The sequence below is a fragment of the Anguilla anguilla genome, chromosome 2 (genome assembly GCF_013347855.1).
Source record: "Anguilla anguilla isolate fAngAng1 chromosome 2, fAngAng1.pri, whole genome shotgun sequence".
Taxonomy (NCBI): domain Eukaryota; kingdom Metazoa; phylum Chordata; class Actinopteri; order Anguilliformes; family Anguillidae; genus Anguilla; species Anguilla anguilla.
In genome coordinates this window covers 21,407,432-21,430,541 of record NC_049202.1, presented here as the reverse complement: position 1 = coordinate 21,430,541, position 23,110 = coordinate 21,407,432, and the positions used below count along the sequence as shown (strand labels likewise).

At 41.4% G+C, this 23,110-nt stretch overlaps 1 protein-coding gene across 1 annotated transcript; it reads right to left on the bottom strand.

Moving 5' to 3' along the window:
- Nucleotides 1–3,964: 3,964 nt before the first annotated feature.
- Nucleotides 3,965–12,538, bottom strand: LOC118219531 (potassium channel subfamily K member 1-like). Its single transcript, XM_035402747.1, has 3 exons — nucleotides 11,893–12,538; nucleotides 6,919–7,314; nucleotides 3,965–6,101 (listed from the first exon to the last, which is right to left on the bottom strand). The coding sequence occupies exons 1-3, from the start codon at nucleotides 12,245–12,247 to the stop codon at nucleotides 5,842–5,844; spliced, it is 1,011 nt and encodes a 336-aa protein (XP_035258638.1). The 5' UTR covers nucleotides 12,248–12,538; the 3' UTR covers nucleotides 3,965–5,841.
- Between the last annotated feature and the right edge of the window lie 10,572 nt (nucleotides 12,539–23,110).

Below are 23,110 nucleotides of genomic sequence, written 5' to 3'. Positions count from 1 at the left end.
GGCCTATCAGCGAAACATCGAGGAAAGAGGGCGCCCACTTGATAACCCAGAGGATGCCGTCACTCACTTAACCATCCTGCAGAGTCTAGGCAGCATGTCTCACATCTAGTCCTACATAACAGATCTTGGTTGTAGGCTGGCTGGTCTGTGTCTGAGATTCTGTGTTTTCAGATGTATGGTTTGGAGATATTGACCCTGAAGTGTCTTCGCTTAAAGCACCCAGTACCCAGACACCCTCATTGAACTGTCCTCCCCAGGCCCAATGCAACTGTTTAAATCCAATGCACAATCCCAGGGATCTGGCTATACCTAGACATTATCTCTAATGGGCCTCATAGCCACAGTTAAATTCAATGTGTTTCCTATTAATTACCTGCATCCTTCCAATGACCCCTGTACACCCATGACTTAATTCTGTTTGTACCGTAAATTCCACAGTCTAACCCAATCACATTTTTTTAAAAAGTCGAAAATCAAATATGCTACAAGGTAATGACTTTGGTCACTTAACTGCATCACATCTCTACAATGTTTTGAGGCCCAATTTATATAGCTTAACCAATCTAACTGACTGAATCAATATTAATGGTTGCCCACCTTTGAACAAACAGCATGCAATTAAACCTCTCTGTTTGTGTTTTTCCAAAATTTTGAGAGTCATCTTTGTGACTTTGCAAGTTTTGTGAAATTTAGAGATGTATCATGGGCCACAGCACGCACATCAAAATCACCTGAGGATTCGACAACGCAGGAATAAGTGCTTTAGAAATCAGAAATACCACTAGGCGGCTTGTTTTGTTGATAGGCCGTTGAATTGTAATGGTAAAACTGTTTTGTTTACCATTTTGATAAACTGTTAAACTGCAAAATAATGCAGAGATTTCTTCTCTACCAAATCATCTCATTCAGATTCTGCTGTATCAGATAAAGAGCACATATGTAATGCGCTTAATGAACATTTCATTTCTTTGGGTAATCTACTTGAAAAAAAAAAAATCTCTGCCCCGTAACAATGCAAAAAATGAAACTCAGACAACCAGCATGAATAGGCTTACCAGGTTACATTTTTTTTCTGAGGTAAAGGTGCAATTATTTCAGTTTTACATAAGACATCCATAGAGCTTGCAGAAAGATGCAGAGTAGAAGTATTGGTTTTCTTTCAATAAAAAATTTATATTGACTATGAATTTGTAATTACACATATATTTGCTTTCCATACGCTGTGCTGTATTTACAGTATATGTTTGTCTGGGGTTACAGGCTCCAACAATGTTCCTCAGCCAGTAGCATGCTCATCTTGCTCGACTTGTGCAGCTGGTTGCCAGTTAGAGTTACAGTGCTGAAATGGCTGGCTTACTATGTAGAGGCTCAGCTCGACCAGAGAGCTAAGCCCAACCAGCACTAGATCCAAGAAATCCCACTATCCGTCTCATAAGCTGAATGATAAAAGTTTTGGGAAAATGAACATTGGGTTTTCTTCAGTCATAGCTAATGTTAGTCTCTATGCATTACAAACAGCACTGCCCACAGCTTGCCCATATAACACGAGACAATCTGTGTAGCTCATGCATTGCTATAATCTATTATAAAGTTGCTATACCAATATATTATTAATTATATGTCCTTATAAGACTCATCTCTTGACATTTTGGATGCTACAATAGCAAGCTTCCCAGCACACTACATTCAGTGCTGTACGACGACTGCACAAAGACACAGGTTGTGAGAGAACCTGGCAACCACTCGTTGGGACAGAGTTCTGATCAAGAGCAACTAGCAAGGTGTCATACCTTGGGTTGGGATTGCAGTTCTCACTTGTGGACACTAGATGGTGTTTCAAATAACCCATTGCTCCTTAAATGTTTATTGACCCAAAAAAGCTACTGGTGCTGATTCTCTTGATTCAAGATGCTTTTGCTGGCAGCTTTCATTTTGGCTTTCAAGTTGTCTCACATTTTCAAATTTACTCTTCACTTTATATATATATGATCTTGGCTCTCTGATTACACATAGTTCTGTTCATTATTATGCATATGATACCATTGTTTACACATCAGCACCCTCAGTTGCTAAAGCTTTCAATAATTGTAACTTGTATTCTCAGGGCTCTGTTATAAAGGAGAGCTTTGCTCTCAACTGGCCTATCTCTGGTTGAAGGTCTCTAAAATCAGAAATATGAAACCTCAATTCCCATTTTGCATAACCCTTCAGGAGCAACTTCCTCATGAATGATAAAAATCAAAGCACTATTCTGTAATTTAAATCAGATCAGAGACTGATTCACCATAGTCACCAAACTCATACACCATTCAGAATTTACACAAATAATCCACTCGTACATTCTGAGGAACTGAGTAATTACATTACCACACTTGTTTTTGCTTCAGAACACACTGAAAATGCACAACACGCTGTAGTGTATTTTTTCACCACACAGTACAGTACGCATTATTATGAAATTGTATTTTTTATTCTCTGTAGTTTTTTTCTCCTGTAATATCTATTTTAATTGTACCTGTATTTTTCTGCTTTTCTGCAGTGATGTCTCTACGGATGCACCTAACAAAATATGGCAAGAATTACCATTCACACCATTACCCTTTCTCTTGGTAGTCTGCGGTAAAGTGCCCCTGAAACTTAAATCTGGCGGTATATTCAATAAGAAGAAAGAACTTCAGGATTGAGAAACAGTGGCAAACATGTCCACGAACACCGTTGACGTTATACTCAGTGAGAACACCGTTGACGTTATACTCAGTGAGAACACCGCACCGTTTACTGTCACTCCACGCCGCTGGTGGGCGTGGAATAATTACGAGGCAGTTATTAACCGGGGCTGGAATCTCGCCCAGACCTCCGTCTCGCGGCCACGCCATGGGTGTATAAAGAGAAGGGCTATGCGAGATCACAACACAAAACAACAATGGCGGCGGTGATAGAAGCACAAAACAGAGACAGAGAGGGGAGTTTAAAGTGGATTTAGTTTATCTAGCTATGCAAAAGGAGAAAAAAAGTTGAAAGAGGTGGTACGTTCGCCCTCTACCACAGTACAGTACAGGCAATGAATGAACCGGAAAATAAAGTCTGCCCTCTGAACCACGGTTGGTTACCGTGACGTTTTGACCAATTTTGACCAATAGCTGAGAGGGAGAGGTCGGTGAACAAGAAAGACATTTTCTAAAAGTTCTCCCTGGAGGCCGTCGCACACTGCACCATGAGAACACACAACACCGCATGTTTTTGTTCTTCAGTTGTCATTGCATCTTTTTGCTCAAAAAGTTCTACTTCTTACTAAGTATACCGCCTACTTAAACATATCACAGCTCCTTCTTCCTGAGAACTTCCCTTCAGTGGAAGGGACTTTTCTTGGAATGTTTTACTTTTCTGATTGGCTGGCCACCCCACTTATCTTTCAAATGGAGGAAATGTTCAGTTTCCTCCCCTTCAGTGTTTGCATAACCAAAAGCACAGCCCAGTCACAGTCCACCATCCTGAACTCTAATCACTGTCTCACTGTCTTTGTTAGTTTTTTTTAGATATGACCATGAGAGAATCAACCAGATGCAGTCCACATACGGTTTTTGATCACTTTTGTTGACCGGAATGTTCCTCCCTTTGTAGTTATTTTCTATTGACTTCAGATATGGAGGTGATTCTGGGACATGCTCTGGGTTATGGTGAGCAAATACAAAGACTGGATGATGAAAGAGCTCTTTCCTCCTCCCCACCTACAATTGCACTGCCCACTCCTTAATTTTCCCCTCTGTCTCACTACTATTTATATTGAAACCACAATGCACAATGCTTACTCATCTGCCACTCCCAACGCCTCTTTCTTTCCGTGTATTTGCAGTCCATTTCTCCTATCACCATTCTGAGCTTGTGCACACAAACACACACCCACAGAGACACCCAAACACACACGAAAAACAAACACCCAATGAGTCAAAATCTCAACCATCTATAATAAAACATGAATTTATTTTTAAGACATAATATTAGATTTCTACTAAAATGCATGAATTAGTTTACACAGGGCCATAATACATGTAAAAGATGTGTGCCCTTATAGGCCAGACCTTGGTTGTAAAAACACTCTTCCTCTTAATTCAAAAACACTAAAATAAGAGACTTAAACATTCACATTCCTCCAGAACTTTCCATCCACACTTACGTGGATGTCCTAAGTCAAAATACAACGTTGACTCCATTCATTGCTTCAAGAAACAAACCTGTTGAACTTTCTTTATGAAATAACAACATTGTGTAACAATACACAAGTTGGGAGAGTAGTGGTGTGAGTAAGAGTTGACGTAGTTGTTTGTTTGTATTCAGTTTTAATATCTAAAATAATAAATAAAGGAATGGTAGCTGTTAGTCAAGACAGACAGGCCGTCGCTCAAATTAACTCACATGCTGATGGAACACATGCAAAAACAAGCGTCCTGAACATGTCTGTTTTTCAAATGCAGGTCTCACCGGTCATTCTAAGTGGGCCACTTTGAACACTTATTACTATTTACAGGCAACATTAACATGTTACAATTTAATGAACACAACTTGTGTCCTAGGGGTTCAGTTCCTGTCCTGCAATTTTCATTAATTAAAAAAGCGATTGCCCTTCTTGTCCTTCTAACATCTGATTTTTATTGAATGTTCTCTTATCTACGACTACTGACGCACCACCTATCCATCCCCATATGAAACCCCATCTCCTCACCTTTTGTATAAAACATGAAAAATAAAACCACACAAATCAAGGGGTATGACACATACAGTACAGTTGAACAGACTGTTGAAGATTGAAATACCCAAAAAATTCAATGGGTTTAATTTTTCTTGGTGATATTTTCCTGGGATGCAAGTCGCGTAAAAAACTGTCAACAGTGAGATGATATATCAGAACCTGCTGTAAAATAATAACTTGAAAATTACAAATGAACTGAAATAAATAGCCAACATACAGCTGCTAAAAATCATCAGATAGATAAGAACACAGGATTCTGATTGGACATTTCCCATTTCCTGAGTCAAAAGCCATCCAGTAAAATCTACCCTCAAGATATGCATATGTTTTTAGAATTTCAGACGTGAGGATCACAGGTTTTCTGCACAAGGAACATGCACGGACCTGAGTCTCTAAACATCAGGATCGATCATCCATCTAATTCATTTATTTTTATTTTATTTGTCTGAAACCCTTACCTCCTGGTTTAAAAGCTATGACCAAAACACTGACCAAATCTCAGCAGGACAGCTGTTAAGGTCTCTTAATCACTTTATGTTTATACACACTATCCATATGTACAGCTACACACTTTAATACTATATGCATTAGATTTACAAAGTTGCCTTAATTTCCAGAATAACTTTAGTAACTAAGACATAATATACAATAGAAGATTTAAAATTGAAGCTATTTTGTGTTTCTATGGTAAAGCTAGCGAAACCTTTCACGTAGGTGAAACATTGTTCTGGGATATGCCACTTCCTCAACCCATGATTGGTGGAGCTACAGCACACTATACAACACCTTGCTCATTTGATTAAATAAAAAAAGACTTTCCTCCCCACAATTAAACAATGTATCCGGTCCAGGACAGCAGGTCAATGGTAAAGTGACAGCTCTGCACATTTTTGGGAATTCATTCAAGGTCTTAGTGACCCCCTTCCTCCCTCACAGCAAGGGCTGACTGCTAGGTACCCTGCAGTCCACCTCTTATCTGATAATGGGACTGTTCCCTTTTATGATAATGGTACCCAACCCTGTAACACGACGCAACGCCCCCCCCCCCCCCCACACACACACACACACACACACATTCCACAGACTCCGCCCACTTATCGGACAACGGGCTCCTCCCCCTCAGGGGGCCCCAGGACCTGACCCTTAATGTAGGGCTCAGTCCTCTCCTCTGGGAGGGGTGTGACCTGCTCGGTCACGGAGGAGAAGGACAGGTGGTCGTGCTCCAGGATGTTCAAGCGGTCCTCCGGCCGCTCCTTCCTCAGGTAGAACATCTTCCTCAGATCCTTCAGCTGCTGCAGCTCGCAGAACGTCTCCAGCACCACCAGCATGGCCACCAGGCCCAGGAGCAGGTACACTGCACACAGAGAGGAATACGATAACACACTCTCACATACACACACTCAGGGCTGCCTGGTGAAATTCCAAGGCCCGGGACAAAGTTACATTATTATACTATTCCTGGGCCACTGAGGCCTAGGACAACATACCTTGCTGTCCCACCCTGACAGATAAGATACACACACAATGTGTATATTTGAAATCTTACATTTTGACTAAAGGTCTAAAATCATTCAGTGTGACAAATATGCAATAAATATAGGAAATCCGGAAGCAGGCAAATACTTTTTCATGTAACTGTATCTCAAATCCCCAATACTGACTATTTCTCAGAGGTGCCCTGAAAATGAGCAGCTTTGCTCATCAAGGGGAGAGAACTCACCCTCCCTCGCATACAGGGACGCCTACCATTCATTTGATATTCGAATATTTTACGGTTCCCAAAATGTGAATATTTGAATAACCACCTCCTCCCTCACTGCAGCAGGATCTGCATTCACTTCATCCACACATTCAGGCAAGGCAATCAATGCCGTTGAACAATCATCCAATGTTTTAGGCCAGGTTCTTGGCCCAGATAATTAAACATCACATATCACAAAAGGTCCAGATGATTGCTCTCTTTTCATTTCCCTTTGTTACCACCATTTCGACAAGGAGTCGAACAAGAATAATAGTTTAGCAAGAATACCTCCATGTGGAATATCTGACTTAAAAGAATACTTGAACTCAACTTACTATATGGTACTTCTCGGATGGTGTAAAGACACACTGCTCTCCAGCAGTAACCACCACCTACCCCTCCACAAACCAAACAAAAAAAATAAGCTCACCGGTGATGCCCACTTTGTACAAGTCCCGGAATTTCTGATTGGAGCCCTCCCCCGGGACGTAGTCTCCCAGCCCGATTGTGCTGAGGGAGATGAAGCAGAAGTAGAAGGACTCCAGGAAGTTCCACTCATCCTCCAGGAGGGTGAAGATCACGGCGGGGATGAGGAAGAAGAAGGAGGCCGTGACCAAGGCCAGGATGGTGGCATGCACCACGCCCACCAGCGACTTGGACAGGCCCCAGCGCATGTGGATGTACTGCACCGGCCGCCGGGTGCTGAAGACCATGATCCTCTGCACCACTGCCGTGAGGAACAGCAGGGTGAAGGGGATCCCGATCACAGAGTAGATGATGCAGAAGGACTTGCCTCCGTCTGACAGTGGCACCGTGTGGCCATACCCTGTAAGCACACGGAGGGAGAGAAGGCAAGTGACTTACTGAGGACTCGGTGGGTCCGTAGTCTATACACTTAGCAGGGTTTCTTCAGGAGCAACTCAGCCCACAGAACTCAATCAGTGGGAACTAAATCCATAACCTGTCGATAGAGTTCATGTCCATGACCACTGTTACAGGTTTCTGCCAAGGGATCTGTAGGTTACATATAAAAAAAATCCCCAAAAACGACCAAATTTTTCAGAGTGAACTGGCAGCACATTAAAATGTAGTATCCCCAGTGGGGAAATCTGTTGCAATGTCATTAAAAAATAAATCTAAAAAACATAAATGTAACATAACAGCTAGGTAATTTCCAGGTGAGGCATTAAAATCACATACTCCAAAACTGCAAGTGCGACATGGCCTTTGAGAATGTCTGCTCTTCCATGCCATTACGGCAACAAAATCAAAAAATGACTTTCCACAGCTTCCCTCCATAAAAGTACATCTGGAGATACAGGGCCACAGAATGATGCTGCACGTCTACTGAAATGGCTATCAATATAGTGTCTGAGTCTGAGCTGCTAATGGATAACATACAGACAAATGGCTATGCTGCTGCGACCATCAGCCAATCAGCATGTGATAGAAAGAATTCCCTAATGAATCACCTTCTCTGTCCTGTCAATAACTTTGCTTAACTCTCTGTGTAAATGACTCTTTTGTGTACATTAACAAAGAGAGTTATTAATGTATGGACCAGCTTACTATGATTTGTAGAAGACGGCTTTGGGAGGTCAAAAACCATGTTTGACAAAGTTCTGGATATTCGCATCCATCACGGCCCTCTTGTCCTCTTGCTGGTTCTGATTTTGGATGTGAGTATTAAAATCTCTGATACAGTGTCTTGGGAGAAAGCAGAACTCTCTAAGCAATGTCATTCCAGGACATGGTTTGGCATGATGCTGGTATGTTCAATTGGATTTGTCCCCCAGGTTGCAAGCAGGATCCAATTCATCCTGTATTCTTTCTGAGTACATTTAATGGTTACAATTGTGTACAGAGTTATTTTAAATCACAACCTCCAAATTCGTTAGCACTATGACACTTTATTCTTAAAAAAACAAACAAAAAAAAATACAAGAACTCTTACCTTAATAAACATTTAAACCAACTTTGATCTTAGACTGCTAAAATGTTCAATGGCAAGAGCTAGTACATACTGGAGAGTAAACCCAAGTAATGAGTTTCATTGGCCCTACTGTAACAGGCACACATAGGCTTGTTGAAAGCAGAAGTCTGTTTCAGTGCTGGCAGGCAATTACAGAGGGTTAAGAGGTTGTATTTTAGGAGCTGCTCTGGCAGGCACGCTTCAGAGAAATGGCCAGAGAGGGTGGTGTGCCGAGAAGCAGGTTAAGCTATTACTGTACCCGTGGTGATTACTGAAATCCCTCACCCACTCAGCACACTCCCCCATAACTGTTATATAACCACCATCAAGACTCGTAGTCTCTTCCTCTCTCTCTACACCAGATCTCTTGGCCCTGTCATCTCTGCCCATAGACTATCATATCATTGCTATGCTGATGACACTCAAGTATTTCTTTCCTTCCCCCAAGCTGAGCTGCAATGTCACCAGGCGGATCTCAGCTTGCATGAATGACATTTCGAGCAGGATAGAAAAGCACCACCTAAAGCTCAACCCAGCAAAGACTGAGATTCTCTACCTCCTTTCCAGACCCTCTCCTTCATCTGACTTTTCCATCACCTTAGGTGATACCATACTATCCTCTGCCTATACTGCCAAGAACCTTGGTGTGGTGGGTGGAAGTGTAGTATAATGGGTAAGGAGCATGTCTTGTAACCTAAAGGTCACAGGTTTGATTCCCAGGTAGGACACTGCAGTTGTACCCTTGAGCAAGGTACTTAACCTGCATTAGTTCAGTATATATCCAGCTGTATAAATGCAATGCAATGTAAATGTTATTTAAAAGTTGTATAAGTCGCTCTGGATAAAAGTGTCTTCTAAAAGCCTGCAATGTATTGGACAGCAGACTGACTGATGCTGAGAACATCACAGCAGTGTGCCGGGTGTGCAGATTCTTCCTTCATAACATCAGGAGGTTCCGCCCCTTCTTCCCCACCAACTCAACTCAGCTTTTGGTCCAAGCATGGTTCTCTCCCGACTGGCCAACCCCTACTCTCTTCCTCTCGCCATCAGGCCCCTCCAGCTCATCCAGAATGCTGAAGCTCACCTGATCTTCACCCTCCGAAAGCATTCTCACGTCACCCCTCTTCTCACTTTCCTTCACTGGCTACCTGTTGCCGCTCGCATCAAATTCAGAACCTGAGTGCTAGCCTACCGGATAGCTAAAGGGTAGTGCTCCAGTTTACCTCAAGGCGATCAGCAAACCTTACAGACTAACTAGACCCCTTCGTCCTGCAACCTCAGCACACTTGGCTCCTCCCCCTCTGCATGCCTGCACGTCCAGGTCATGACTGCTCTATCTCCTGGGCCCCTGGTGGTGGAATGACCTCCCCATATCAGTCAGAACAGCAGAGACACTTCTCACCTTCTACCACAGACTGAAAACTCACCGCTTGAAATCTTAACTTGGCACAAACACCCCCCCCCCCCCCCCCAACTCTCTGTAGTACTTCTGCCAATGATTTGACTACTATGACTGTGAATAATTACACTTATAGTTTGCAATGAAAAAAATACAAGCAATGTAACTGTAATCTCTTTGTTTTGCAAGTTGTACATCTCAATATTGTGTAATCCTCGTTTTTTTTTCTAACAGGCTTATGTAGTTTACAATCGAGCCTAGGTTTTCACATTTGTGATCTGAGTATTTACCTCCGACCTCTAAAGTTACTGTTGCTCTCAACCCCGATTTATGCACTTGTCTTCTCATTGTAATTCGCTCTGAATAAGAATGGCTGTCAAATGCCAGTATTGTAATGTAATCAAACCATTGCTCATATACCCTAGGGGTAAACCATGAAGAGAAGTAGATAGAGTGCAATTGTGTGTGTGTATGTGTGTGTGTGTGTGTTTTCATGTGAAAGAGTGACAGTGAGAGAATGTGTGTGTGTGTATGTGTGTGTGCGTATGTGTGCTAAAGACAGACAGAGAGAGAGACAGAGACAGAGAGGGAGGGAGAGGGGGGAGAGAGGGACAGAGAGACAGGGTAAGTAAGAGAGAGATAGAGACTCCCTGTATCAGTGAAAGTTGCAGGTTTTTATATTCCATCCTTGGAGCATATGCTAACCTTGCACAGACACACTCAGGCTTCTCACCTCCCACAGTGTGAAGGCCACAGCCTTGGGATCCCTTTGAACATGAATGTTCATAGACCGACTGCATGTGATACCTGCATGGAAAAATACCTGTGCTGCAGCTCACACTCACTTCCTCTTTCCCGTTACTGTCTTCTGTATGAAGGCGATGCCCCTAAGCACTGATCCTAGATCTGACAACTCCACCCTACACCCTAGACAAACTGCAGCTGATCCGGGATAAGTATAGTTATAAACAAAAGAAAACGCAGGAAAAATGCGGCCAAGAATGAGTCATGAGGGCCACACCTACAGACGGTCTGATCTGTCACTTGTAAACAGGTCCAGCAATATTGGTCAGAAACGTTGCAGTTACTGTGTTTGTACGTATGTGCAGTTGTCAATTGTGTGTTTGAGTAAGTGATTTTTGTATAAGTGTACATCTGTGATTGTGAGCACACATAAACCTGGAACTGTGTGTCAGAATGTCTGAGTGAATGCGTGTGGTTGTGAGGGTGCATGTGTCTGCGTGTCGCGTGTGATCATGTTTCTTCACTGCAGTCAAACCAGCTCCCAACGCTGGCATGCGCAGGTATCCAAGCTTTCTCACTCAGGTATCATGTTACACCTGCTACAGGCTGCTCGATACTCTAGTTAGTTAAATTCTCTATTAAGAACAAAAAAGAACTAACCTCTAAATAATGGCTAGGCCATATAACATACACTTACTTTTGCGTTAAAAACGCATAACAACGGGGAAAAATAGCCTAACCTACATTCGCTTTACATGGGAATTTGATGTATGATACAACTACATTTAGTATCAATAGGCCTTTAAAAACGGCTACACTTTTACTGCAAATGGTCAATGTGTTTGCTTGTTCATTATACCGTTGCCGTCACAATAGCTGGCCGTTTATTAACTTTAATGAGCGGTGTAACAGAACACTTACAGGAAGGGAAGTGCCGTTGAAGTAAAAAGTACTCAAACACGTAATGTAGCCTATGTAATCATTGGGACAAGTGTGCTAAGAAAAAAAAAGAAGGAAGATAGGCTACTCTATAGGTAATCTCCGTACCGCTTAAACTGTAATGTTGTTTCACCCACGAAGAGGACAGGCTATCTGAATGGCAAACATTTTTGAATAGACGATACACTTCACTTGGTTAAAAAAACAAAGCAAACATTTACTTTGCTGTGCCGATAACCCCGTACTGCATTCAGCCAGCCCCTGCTTTGCTAGCATTTGACTACACCTATACTGTACGGTCGCTTCTTCAATCGGGTAATGTGGTGGTCCCTTATAATTCCCATTATTACCTGTAGTGGAAAGCACGGTACTGGCGAAGAAAAGCGCCGAGGCGAAGTCCCAATTCCAATTGACTGAGGCATTGTTCAGAACAGACACCCCATAGTTACTGGCCTCTAGCGCTTTCTCCAAAAAGGCATACAGGCGCTCCTCCGATATGCATTCGTTCTCCTGGAGGAACTTGTCCTTGATGGCCTGGAGCTCCTGTCGTAGAAGGTCTTCGTAGGGCAGCTCCACCGAGGAGAAGATCACTGCGCCGAAGATCAGATAGAGAGTGTAACCCAGGACAAGAAATAAAAAATAACATGTCGATCTATTGTTCTGAACCAGCCGTACGCATGAGCCGCTGGGGACAGACTGTAACATTTCCAGTAGCTTTCAAACAGTTTCAAACGCGTAACTTTAGAAACATGTAAATATTTTAATCTAAAGTCTCTTTACTACTGCCTATTAGTACCGCATGACATGATGGCGAATTCGCAACTTATTTCTTTCTTTTCTTTGACCAGTTTCCTCTTCCTTCCTGTACCGTCAGTTTGCTGAACGCGAGGTGATGTGGCGGGTGACTTCACAGGTGAACGTGTGACGTCGCAGGGTGTTTTATCACGTATTTGTCAAGGACAGTAGCTGTCAGCGAAAGCACCGGTCGTCTAGCTTCCTTGAACACCAGCAGCGGATATTCTGGCACGGTTTTGCTAAACCAGGAACTTTCTTACGATATATTCTGCACTCAAGATATGTGCTGATAGTTGCCAACTGCCCGTGCGTTAATTTACTCTGCCATTACTGTGATAATAAAATGATACATCAATAGTAGGGAACATTTTGCAAATGAAGCTCAGATATAGGCTACTGCTACTGTCTTTATCACTGGTAGCCTCGAGCAAGAACGAGAAACAAAAAACGTCATTTAAAAGATAATTATCCTGAAACTGTTCACCTCCTTATCTAAAGGTTTAACAGGATGACGCGCTATTGTGAATGATCGCACTCAAAGATACGACGCTCAGCGCGCCAACCGTATTGTACTGCGGTTTCTCCAGATGTCTTCACCTCCTATCACTCCAGGGAGGCGTAATGTCGATGAATGGTTATTACAACATTGCAGCAACTTTATGAAAATGAATTGTTATTATAGGAAGTAATTCACTTTCTTTCATTTTGTTTTACTTACTTATTTTGCCTTCTGGACACCCTGATTTTCCAGATGAATGGCATTGTTTGTTGTACTTAAATCAGGAATGTATTTTTTTTTTTTTTTTTACTGAAACGATCTTGGGATTTATCTTTGATAAATGGTTAGCTTGTAGAGTGGCTGGATGATAACTTGAACCCTCAACATTCGGGGCATACATCAACTAAGCCACCCAAATAACCATTGCAGGTCTGTTTAAGCAATGACATGACACAGAGACAACTAACAGAAATACATGTGACGGGTATTTAATAGGACTTAATAGGATCGTGTACTGTTGCTTAATAGCTTATATGTGATATTAACCATCATGCCTTCCAAACAGAGAAACGATTTATGATGGGTTAAATAATGTATTGTGTCATGGTTGGTATCCCCCTGTTTTCTTTTACTTTGGTATGTATTTCAGTAGGTATTTTGTTCTGCGTAAGAGAGACACACCTGAGACACACCCATTATTGTTCTAAAAAGCGATACAACCCAAACTCAGGTCCCAGCCTTTCAGACCATTTGTGCTGCAATGACGTTTGACAAGACGGGATTAGTTTTTATTCCGAGGCTGATTGGTGTGTGTGTGTGTGTGTGCGCGCGCGCGCGCGCGCGTGTGTGTGGAAGGGGGTGGAAGGGCTTTGTGGATACGATTACTTATTGGAAGTTTCACAAAGGCTTTCACGTTTGTGTGTGTTTTTTAAAATGTTATTTATTTATTTATTTATTTATTTATTTATTTATTTATTTATTTATTTATTTATTTATTTATTTTCTTGTCTACACCTGTAAACAAAAAAATAATAATAATAATAACTCGTCCAGTGAAATGAAGAGAACAAACGGCTCTAGGACTGTGTGTCGGCATTCATACTGGGTTGGTGTTGAATGAATTTCCCACACGTTTTCCTGGTTCCATCGTGGAAGTTGCCGTGCTCGTGTTTTTCTAAAAAATAATGTTTTCACTGACACACTCCATGCAGCCACATATTTGTTAGACCTTTCGCTCTTGGTGCCCAGACCTGAAATTCAGTCTTCCTGGTATCTAAGGGGAGGATCGTATTACTTACCTCCTCATGAAAATCATAATGAGCCAACCAATAAGATCGTTTTGGGCTTCAATAATCACGTTAATATTCAATAATAATATTCAATACGAAATGTAATGAGCTGAACATCGTTTTTTTTTTTTTTTTTTTTTGGCAATCTGTGATAATAGCATGTCAGTGAGAGGTCTTCATTGTCATAGGCTTTGACAGCCAAAACAACACATCTCTCTCTCTCCGTATGGGTTTAGGTTACGGGGGCAGATTTACGGGAAAAGCGATTGAAATGACTCTAAAGTAGTCAAGATTAAAACCTGTTGTACGGCTCACGCTTGCAAATGAGTGCAAGTCTCCTCTTAACTGGATGAAATCAAAATTTGAATGAAATAAACGTTTATGAATGATTAAAAACAGCTACAGAAATTCCAGGACCTCCTCACTATGGCCCTGCACACACCTTTGAAGTTTGACAGCTTTGCTTTACAAAAAGTTATTTTTTGACAAACCCGTGTGCACACATTTGGACAAAACATACAGAGGCGAATATAGTAAAAGATATTGAGTGGAATATAACTTTTTTCAGCCATTATAAAATCCAAATGAAAACGATGTATTTGCACTGTTGTACAAATAGGATCTATCATGCTTTGTGTGCACGCACACTTTTTATGTTTCACTATGGGAATGTGCTGTAATATGATCATTCAGTACACACACCCATAAAATAAGAATACATATGTGGGTTCACTGACAGGAGGAGGATCAGGACTGAGCAGGGGTTTGAGTAGGAGTGACATGGCAGGTTCCTCCTAACATGGCTTGTTTGGTTGTTGAAAATGTTCACAGGTTTTGAGATTTGTAGTTTTGAGTCTGGGTTTGATGTGCCAAATTAAGATGAAGGAGGGGTGAATGTTTTATGTTGATGGCATCCCCTCAGATGTGTGCTGCATCATAGGTTAAACAATTGCTTGAGCAGACTGGACTACCATTGAATCTAAAGTCACGCATGTGTGTTTGCAACAGGAGACACCTTTTCCAGAATGGTCTGGCTTTGAGCAACAGTTGCCTCACAGAGAAACTGGGAACATTTTGCTGCATTTTATTTGTCCATAAATAAGGAAACTGGCCATAGAAAATCCAACAAACCATTGGACCCTTTGATATGTCCTGAAAACTGAACTTTCCCTGATGTGCAAAACATGATGTACAAAACTTGTTGTTATAAATCAAGATACATAAAGTGTTCTCTATTCAGTTCAAAATTTGCAGAAATTAAATACATATGTAAACACATTGCAGAGAGTCTACATGTCATGGTCCTGTGTTCCTGTCTGCGTTTTCCCTGTTGGGCCGCCAGATGGCGGCACTTCTGTTTTGTGTCCTGCTCCCCCTGTGTTAATTGTATGATTGTTTCCAATTGTCCAATCATTGTTTTCTGGCTGTCTCGTTTTCCCTTCCCCTTCCGTGGCCTGATTGTTCATGGTGCCCTCCTGTGTCTCGTCAGTGTGTTCTATTTAAGTTTCCCCCTCCCTTGACTCAGGTGCTGGATTCTTGTGGTTATGTCTGGTTGTTCTGTGCTCCCCTCCTCAAGTTCCTGCTCCATGCGTTCCTGTCCATGTTCTGGTTTCCTTGTGTTAGTATTTTTCTGGATTTTCTTTGTTTCTGTGTTTTGTAGTTTCCCTTGTTTGTTAGAAGTTGCCCTGCGAGGCTTTTTGTTCCCTTCATTTGGAATTTTTTGCATTTTTGCCTCTGCATTTGGGTCCAAACCCCCCACGCATCCTGACACTACACTTAACAAATGTAACAAATGGGACTTTCCTAAGATTTTGCTGAAATAATATTGCTTTCATGCAAAAGGAAACTATAAATTTATGGTCAACTACAAAATAAAAGAAATTAGTTTCAACACGTCCAACAACATGTCCAGGTGAAAAGCATTTACTACAGAATGTATGTCTGACATGTGCCATTCTCACAGTGTTTCTGCAATGTTTCAGCTTTGCTGCATGCTCTTCCTGTCGGGCACCTATTGGTTAGAATCAGCCCACATCTCTCTGCAAACATCGCGATGCCGAGCCACTCTCTATCCAAAAAAAAAAAAACATAATCTGCGCTGATGTCCTCTGGCTTCCTGCTCACTCTGCACTTTTCCCTCAGCTTTGCATGAATAAGGTTTTATGTATCACCCTGTCTGGAACCATTGGCAGTGTCAGAGGCCCAGAATAGCAGCTGTTCTGCAGCGTGGGTATTTCTGGGTACTGTCCTGGGAACCCGAGACCTCTCCTGGAGCTGCAGTTATCATTTGCCGCTCAAGGTTGTTAGCTCCACTTTTCTTGTACCCTATGAGCAGCATTACTGGCTTTGGCTAAATGGTGAATCGCTCTGTTATCATAGGATTCCTTTCAGATGGGAGGAGTGTGCTAACAGTTGGCAGCGTTACATGCAATGCACTCATTTACATGTAATGTAAAGCCATTAAAAAAGCATTTTGTCATGAAAGCTTCTCAGAGTTTTCTCTCCCTTCATTGTCCAGTCTGGCTTGTAGCAACAGTACCATTTATTTTCTTCCTAACTCTGCCTATCTCTAGTTCTAGTGGTGTTTGCCTACCATGTAAAAATGCACTTTGGTTTGTCGCTTTGGCTAAAAGAATCTTTGAAATGGATACATTATTAATTGTTGCTTGACGTACAGTGCTGCGAGGAAGGAGGTGGTTATTCAAGCATTCAAAATTTTGGAACCATATAATATTCAAATATCAAAAAAATGGTAGACGTTGTATACTAGGGTGACTTCCTTCATCTTGATGAGGAAAGCTGACAGTATATTTTCAGGGCACCTCTGAGAAATAGTCAGTATTGGTCATTTGAGGTACAGTGCCATGAAAAAGTATTTGGCAGCTTTCCAATTTCCTCTATTATTGAGGAATTATTATTGTTTTTCACACTGAATGGTTTTAGATCTTTAATCAAAATGTAATATTAGACAAAGGGAATGTGAGTAAACACAAAACTCATTTTAAATTATTGTTTCATTTATTTAGTGAAAATGTAATTTCCCCCTTAGTTACGCAATCAACCAATTAACCAAATTTTATTTATAAGCAGATGTAACTGATTTGACATAGCCAGGCTTAATTGCAACCAGAAGAAGAAGAAGTATGTTTTGTGTTTACTCAGGTTCCCATTATGTTATTGTGGGGATGGCTGGTTTAACCAGCCACACCTGCCCTGGGTCAAGCTAATTAGACCTGGCTAATTAAACAATTGGTTAAGAATTAGATAATTGGCCAGGCTAATTGGACCCGGGAACAGGGGTGGCTGCACCTGTGCGTAGTGAAGCAATCAGTGCGCACAGGTTAAATCTGCCATCCCCACCCCGTCATGACAGTGCTTAACATCTGCTCCTTGGCTGTAACGTCTTGCCGCCCTTGTGAATAAATGTGGACTGGTGTGAACATCGTGTCCCTGTGTCTCTGTGCTGGAGGGCCCCTTGGAAAGCCACTTCGGTGGACTGTGGCAGGCTCGTTTGCCACAGTTATGTTTTGCGTAAAGATCTGAAACCATTCAAAGTTACAAGTATGCAATAATAGAGGAAATTAGGAAGGAAGGGGGAAATACTTTTCATGGCACTGTACAATTGAATATAGAACATGCAATATATTGAATATTGATAGACAATTATTTTCTATGTCATGGTATATATATATAAATAGTTAATATTGTTATTACAATTCACAATTCAATTTTTCATAATATGAAGGAATGAAACCTCTCACATTATTTATTCTATTCCCATTATCAATTGAGTTGACATACATTTGCATACTTTTGTCATGCCAATAAAGCTTTCTGAGTTGAAAGATGGAACATAAAGAGAAATAATTAGGGGAGGAGGAAGCATTGCTTTAGTGACATTAGATAGGAGAGAAAGATAACAGAATTGAACTTGAACAGCCTCTGTGGAACCAATTACAACAAAACACAAACAAAAAGAAAGGGGTTAAAAAACAAAATGTCAAGGCCGTATTGAAAACACAATATGGGATAAAGGATATCTGTCAAAATAAAACAAATTGCCTACCCAACCTGTCCCCAGCAGTAACTCCAAATGCTTGTTCAAGAGTGACCCTCATTTGCTGTGTCAATCCCTGGTGGAAATTCCAGCTTGGATTCAGTCTTGTTTTAAGCTGGTCCAGCTGATTTTACTGTAAGTTGGTTTGAAGCTGGTCACACTGACAACAAGATGGTTGAGATGTCAGTCATGCTGGCAGGTCCATGTCCAGCTGGTGGGCCAGCTTAGTGCAGGAATCAGACCATAACCAAATTCCAGATATATCCACCTGGAGCAGAAGCTGGTTCCAGCTAGATTCCCTCTTAGGCCGGTAGCTGAAATTTCCACCAGGGTGTGACTTCAACGGGGAAAGAGAGATTGCGAAGAAAATAAGAATTAGAGATAGAATGAGAGACGGGGAGAAAAATGGAGAGATGCCAGGCATCCAGAGATTGTCGAACAGACAGCTTTAGCAGGTGTTGAAGGTCTGATGATCTTTCGAAAATATAACAGCTGTTCCTTTAGCTGCCCAATGATTGTATGCTTATCGGTGTTTATGGGTAGGATTGCAGTATTGTTATCATTTGTAATTGATTTCTGGTGCATATCTTGAGTTTTTAAAGCAAAAAATTTTACAACAACAGCCATTGATGATGATGATGATGATGATGATTATTATTATTATTGCTGTACTTTATGTTTAATATCAAAAGTAGGCGAATGGAGGTGGAGCAGCCAGGGGTGGGGTGTGGTCTCTCAGCAAACAACCATCAGGGACAGCAGTGAGGGCTGATAGATATTTTAATGGCTGAAGCAGTAGTCTCAACACCAGAAGCCTGGAGATCAGTCTGCGCTCCACACATTGGCGCTGGCCTAAGGCACTCTCCAGCTTCTCCTCTTGGTTCATCTTTGTGCTTTACTGCTGTCTGGTATAACCACTGTTGTTCAATGAGCGTGGTGGAACTTCCCCCCGCCTGTGTGAACTCTCACTATCAACATGACAAGAGCTGTTACAAACACCTCTGAAATTCCACCCAAATATTGAAAATGAACAGGTATCATTCTTTAATATCATCCATGAGTTCTGTGTGCAGGTCGACAAACTGTTCATTTGTGCTTGTCAATAAGCCTCTCTCTCTCTCTCTCTCTCTCTCTCTCTCTCTCTCACGCGCACACACGTGTGCACACACATACACACATGCACACACACAAAAACATGCACTTACTGCATCATTAGTCACTGTCCAAATCTCTCATTATGGCTCTATTGTCATCATGCTCTCAGACTCTGGAGTTTTGAGGGTCTGTATTGATTTTCTTCAGGTGATAAGGCCTGCATGCTAATCCTTCGGGACAAACTCAGGGAACTAACCACAGGTGGAGGTGACAAAGGTCATGCATCCTCAGGCTCCGAATGCCAGATAGCATAGTGATGGACCAGCCAGAACTTGTAGCAGTTCATCAGCCATGTTCAAATGTGTCAACTTAACTTTAGCTATACTCATAGTCGACTTTTGAGTGCAGTGGGTAGCACTGTTTCCTCACAGCAACAAGGTCCTGGGTTTGAATCCAGCCTGAGACTTTCTGTGTGGAGTCTGCATGTTCTCTCCTTGTCTACGTGAGTTTCCTCCAGGTTTCCTCCCACAGTTTGAAGACATGCTGATAGGTTTATTGGAGACTCAAAATTGCCCATAGGTATGAGTGTGTGAGTGAATTGTGAGTGAGTCAGTGAATGGTGCGTGTGCCCTGTGATACTGTAGATTGGCAGCCTATCCAGGGTATATTCCTGCCTCTCGCCCAATGCACGCTAGGTTCTAAAATTCCCTGCGACCCTGCCCAGTATAAGCGGGTATGTATAATGGATGGATTAATGTACACTACCATTCAAAAGTTTGGAATCACAGAGAAATTATTTATGTTTTTGAAAGAAAGTGATACCAAGGTAGCATTAAATTGATCACAAAATACAGTCAAGACACTGATAGTGTAAAAAAGAAATGACTGGAATAACAGTTTCAGCAGCCATTTTCAGCAGCCATTACTCCAGTGCATTGACAGCACACTGTTACCTCATCCTTATGTGTTCATGCTAAAGTCCTAATTTAGTATGAGATAAAGTACCATTGTATTTAGTGCAACTGAAAACAGCTAAAAAATAATTATAATTAACCCGTGTGTGGTGTGTTTTTGTTACTCACCCAATGTTCGTGGGTCTGGTGGACCCACAACATTTTTGGGTTTCTAAAACCATACAGCCGTAACAATTTATGTTAAAATACTTCACAGATGTTGACTGTATCTCAATTACAAGCAATACAGACAGCATATATGGTTAATACATGCCATTTACCTCCGCTAGATCACATTTATCAATGAAAGTGCTATTCGTTTTTTGTGATAAAATGTGATTTTTGCAACAACAAAAAAAATCAATTATCAAGACAAGGGTGGGATAAATCATGTTTATCATGAACAAATATAAATGAAACAATATTTTCATCACTATTGGAGTTTATTGCTTGTACTGAACAAATAGGACAGACAAATTTTACATACAGAATTTTATGGAAATGATAAACGAGCCCCATTGAACACAAATTAATGACGGTCTACACACCACATGAGGGACAGAGTTTTACTGTGTGTGTGTGTGTTGCAAATGTATTTCTTTCTTCTTGTCTCCTCTGGATTTGAGGTCTTAACAATGCCCTGCCCAGCTCCTCGAGAAAGAGCAGTCTCCTCTGGAGCTCCCCTCTGTTCCAATCTGGGCTGGTCTTGGGGCTGGCTGCTGACGGGCTGGTCTTGGGGCAGGCTGATGGTCAATCTCATCCTCTTCTTCAAACTCACTGTCAGACTCTGAATTGACAGAGGCATGATCCTCATATTTGGAAAATTCTTCATCTTCCAAAGTGGAAGACATTCCTTCCACTCTAGCTTCTCTCTCTTCTAAAATGATTTCTAAGGCCCTCTGAGCAGAGATTCTGTTTGCCATACTGATCGATTGTGGCAAGGAGCCACGCACGCAAAGTTATTTATTTGTTGTGTCCCTCTCCCAATTTTCAGTTGGGGTAGAGTATGAGAAAATATTGAATGTTTAGAATGTTTTGAAATAACATTGTGCAGGTTCCCTCAAGACATTGTGTAGTTTCACACACTACAGAAGGTAAAGATTGCGGGGAAAGCAGTAGTAGACAGGTTCTTGATGCTTGAAATGTAACAATGTTACAACCTTGTCTCTGTGTGTGTAGTTTCACTCACTACAGAGGGTATAGTGTGCGGGCAAAGCGGGAGCAGACAGGTTCTTGTCTGTTGAAACCTTGTGTGTGTGTGTGTGTGTGTTGTCCACAGAGAAACTGGGAAGTGATTTCTGATTTTGAAAAGAAAAGAAATAAGAATCCTTATGGACTGTGCGTGTGTGTGTGGGATGGGGGTGTATTGGTGGAGGTGGGGTGGGTGTAGGGGGTGGTAATGGGATTAGGCTTGGGATATTTGGTAATAATGCCTATAAAATCTATGAAACATGCTGCAAATCTCAAGGACAAACCATACACACACACACACACACACACACAGCACATCCAGGTAGGAGGAAGACAGAGTGAAGGTACACAGAAAACATTTTTGTTTCATTTTTACCATGCTGACTTGTTTTCACCAACAAGTTCCACACTTTTATTACCCTCGGGTCCAGTGGACCCGAAAACCGCATATGTAATATAAATGTGTAGGGGGGGGTGCACAGTATGCACTCAATAATAATGTGTTCTTTTACATGTTCTTCATAGAAAATGAGCCAAGGCCAATGAGTCTCAGGTTGAAAAAAATAATTAATTGTATCATTTTTCTTTTAGTAAACACTGAAAATGGGTTCTACAGACCCGAACACGACACAAGCGTTAAGATAAAAAATATCTTCCTTTTGTTGCTACAGTATCTAGAACACTGTCATTTCTAAAGTACAATTTTGACAACAACAAAAAAAAACAGCCAAAAAGAAACAACTTTTCAGTCAATTGTTGTTTTGAGACATGTAAGCTATTCCATTGAGATTGCCAAGAAACTGAAGATTTCATACAATAATAATAATAATGTGCACTACTGTCTTGAAAGACGAGAGCAAACTGGACCTAAGCAGGACAGAAAGAGGAGTGCAAGAGGGCTAGTACATCAGAGTCTCTAGTCTGAGAAATAGACACCTCACAGGTCCTTAGCTGGCAGCTTCATTGAATAGTACTCGTTAAACATCCATTCCATCTGCAAGAGAAGTGACGACTCTGGGATGCCATCCAAAATACTCTTTTCTGATCATCTGCCGTCCAATCTTTGTGTCCTTTTGCTTAATTAAACCTCTTCTTGTTCAGAAGTTTCAGAAGCAGGTTTTATAAGGCCGGTGTCCTGTAGTCGTCTCTTCGCTTGTACATTTTACCAAGCAATATAATGCCACATCATTGCCATTGCCTGTCCATGACAAGTCTGGCACTACTTTAGTATCTGGTAAAAAGAGATATGCACAGCTTCTAATAAGCACTTTGCAGCGGACAGTCACCTCTTTTATAATGTGTTCACAACTGACATGCTGGGGCCCTCTTCCTTTTGTGATCAGGACTCTTTTGTCTTGTACTCTGTCCGTTTGCAACTAAAGAGGTTGCAGATGCACTTCTAGTTATAAATCTTAGGTCCACCACTGGTGAGGATAACCTGTATCTTGTCTAAAACTTGCTGGCCCTCTTATTATGTTTGGCATTATCCATAAAGTCTGGAAAAGTGCTCATGTGCTGCTCTTCCATGAAGCTGGGTAAAAAAGTAATTTAAATAATTATTAGCCAATTTTCAAATTGGCATGCCTGACTAATTGAGTCTACAGACTCTAATTAATGTGCATTTCTAATCATTTCTTTGGAGCCACTCTTTACTTATCCTTTATTATTCAGAATTCAGGGTTAAGCATA

Excerpts from the sequence above, each read along its gene's own strand:
- LOC118219531 (XM_035402747.1), bottom strand. The coding sequence starts at position 12,247 with ATGTTACAGTCTGTCCCCAGCGGCTCATGCGTACGGCTGGTTCAGAAC. Across the intron at positions 7,315-11,892 it reads TACCGTGCTTTCCACTACAG|GGTATGGCCACACGGTGCCA; the intron begins GTAATAATGGGA and ends GTGTGCTTACAG. Across the intron at positions 6,102-6,918 it reads GTACAAAGTGGGCATCACCG|TGTACCTGCTCCTGGGCCTG; the intron begins GTGAGCTTATTT and ends CTCTGTGTGCAG.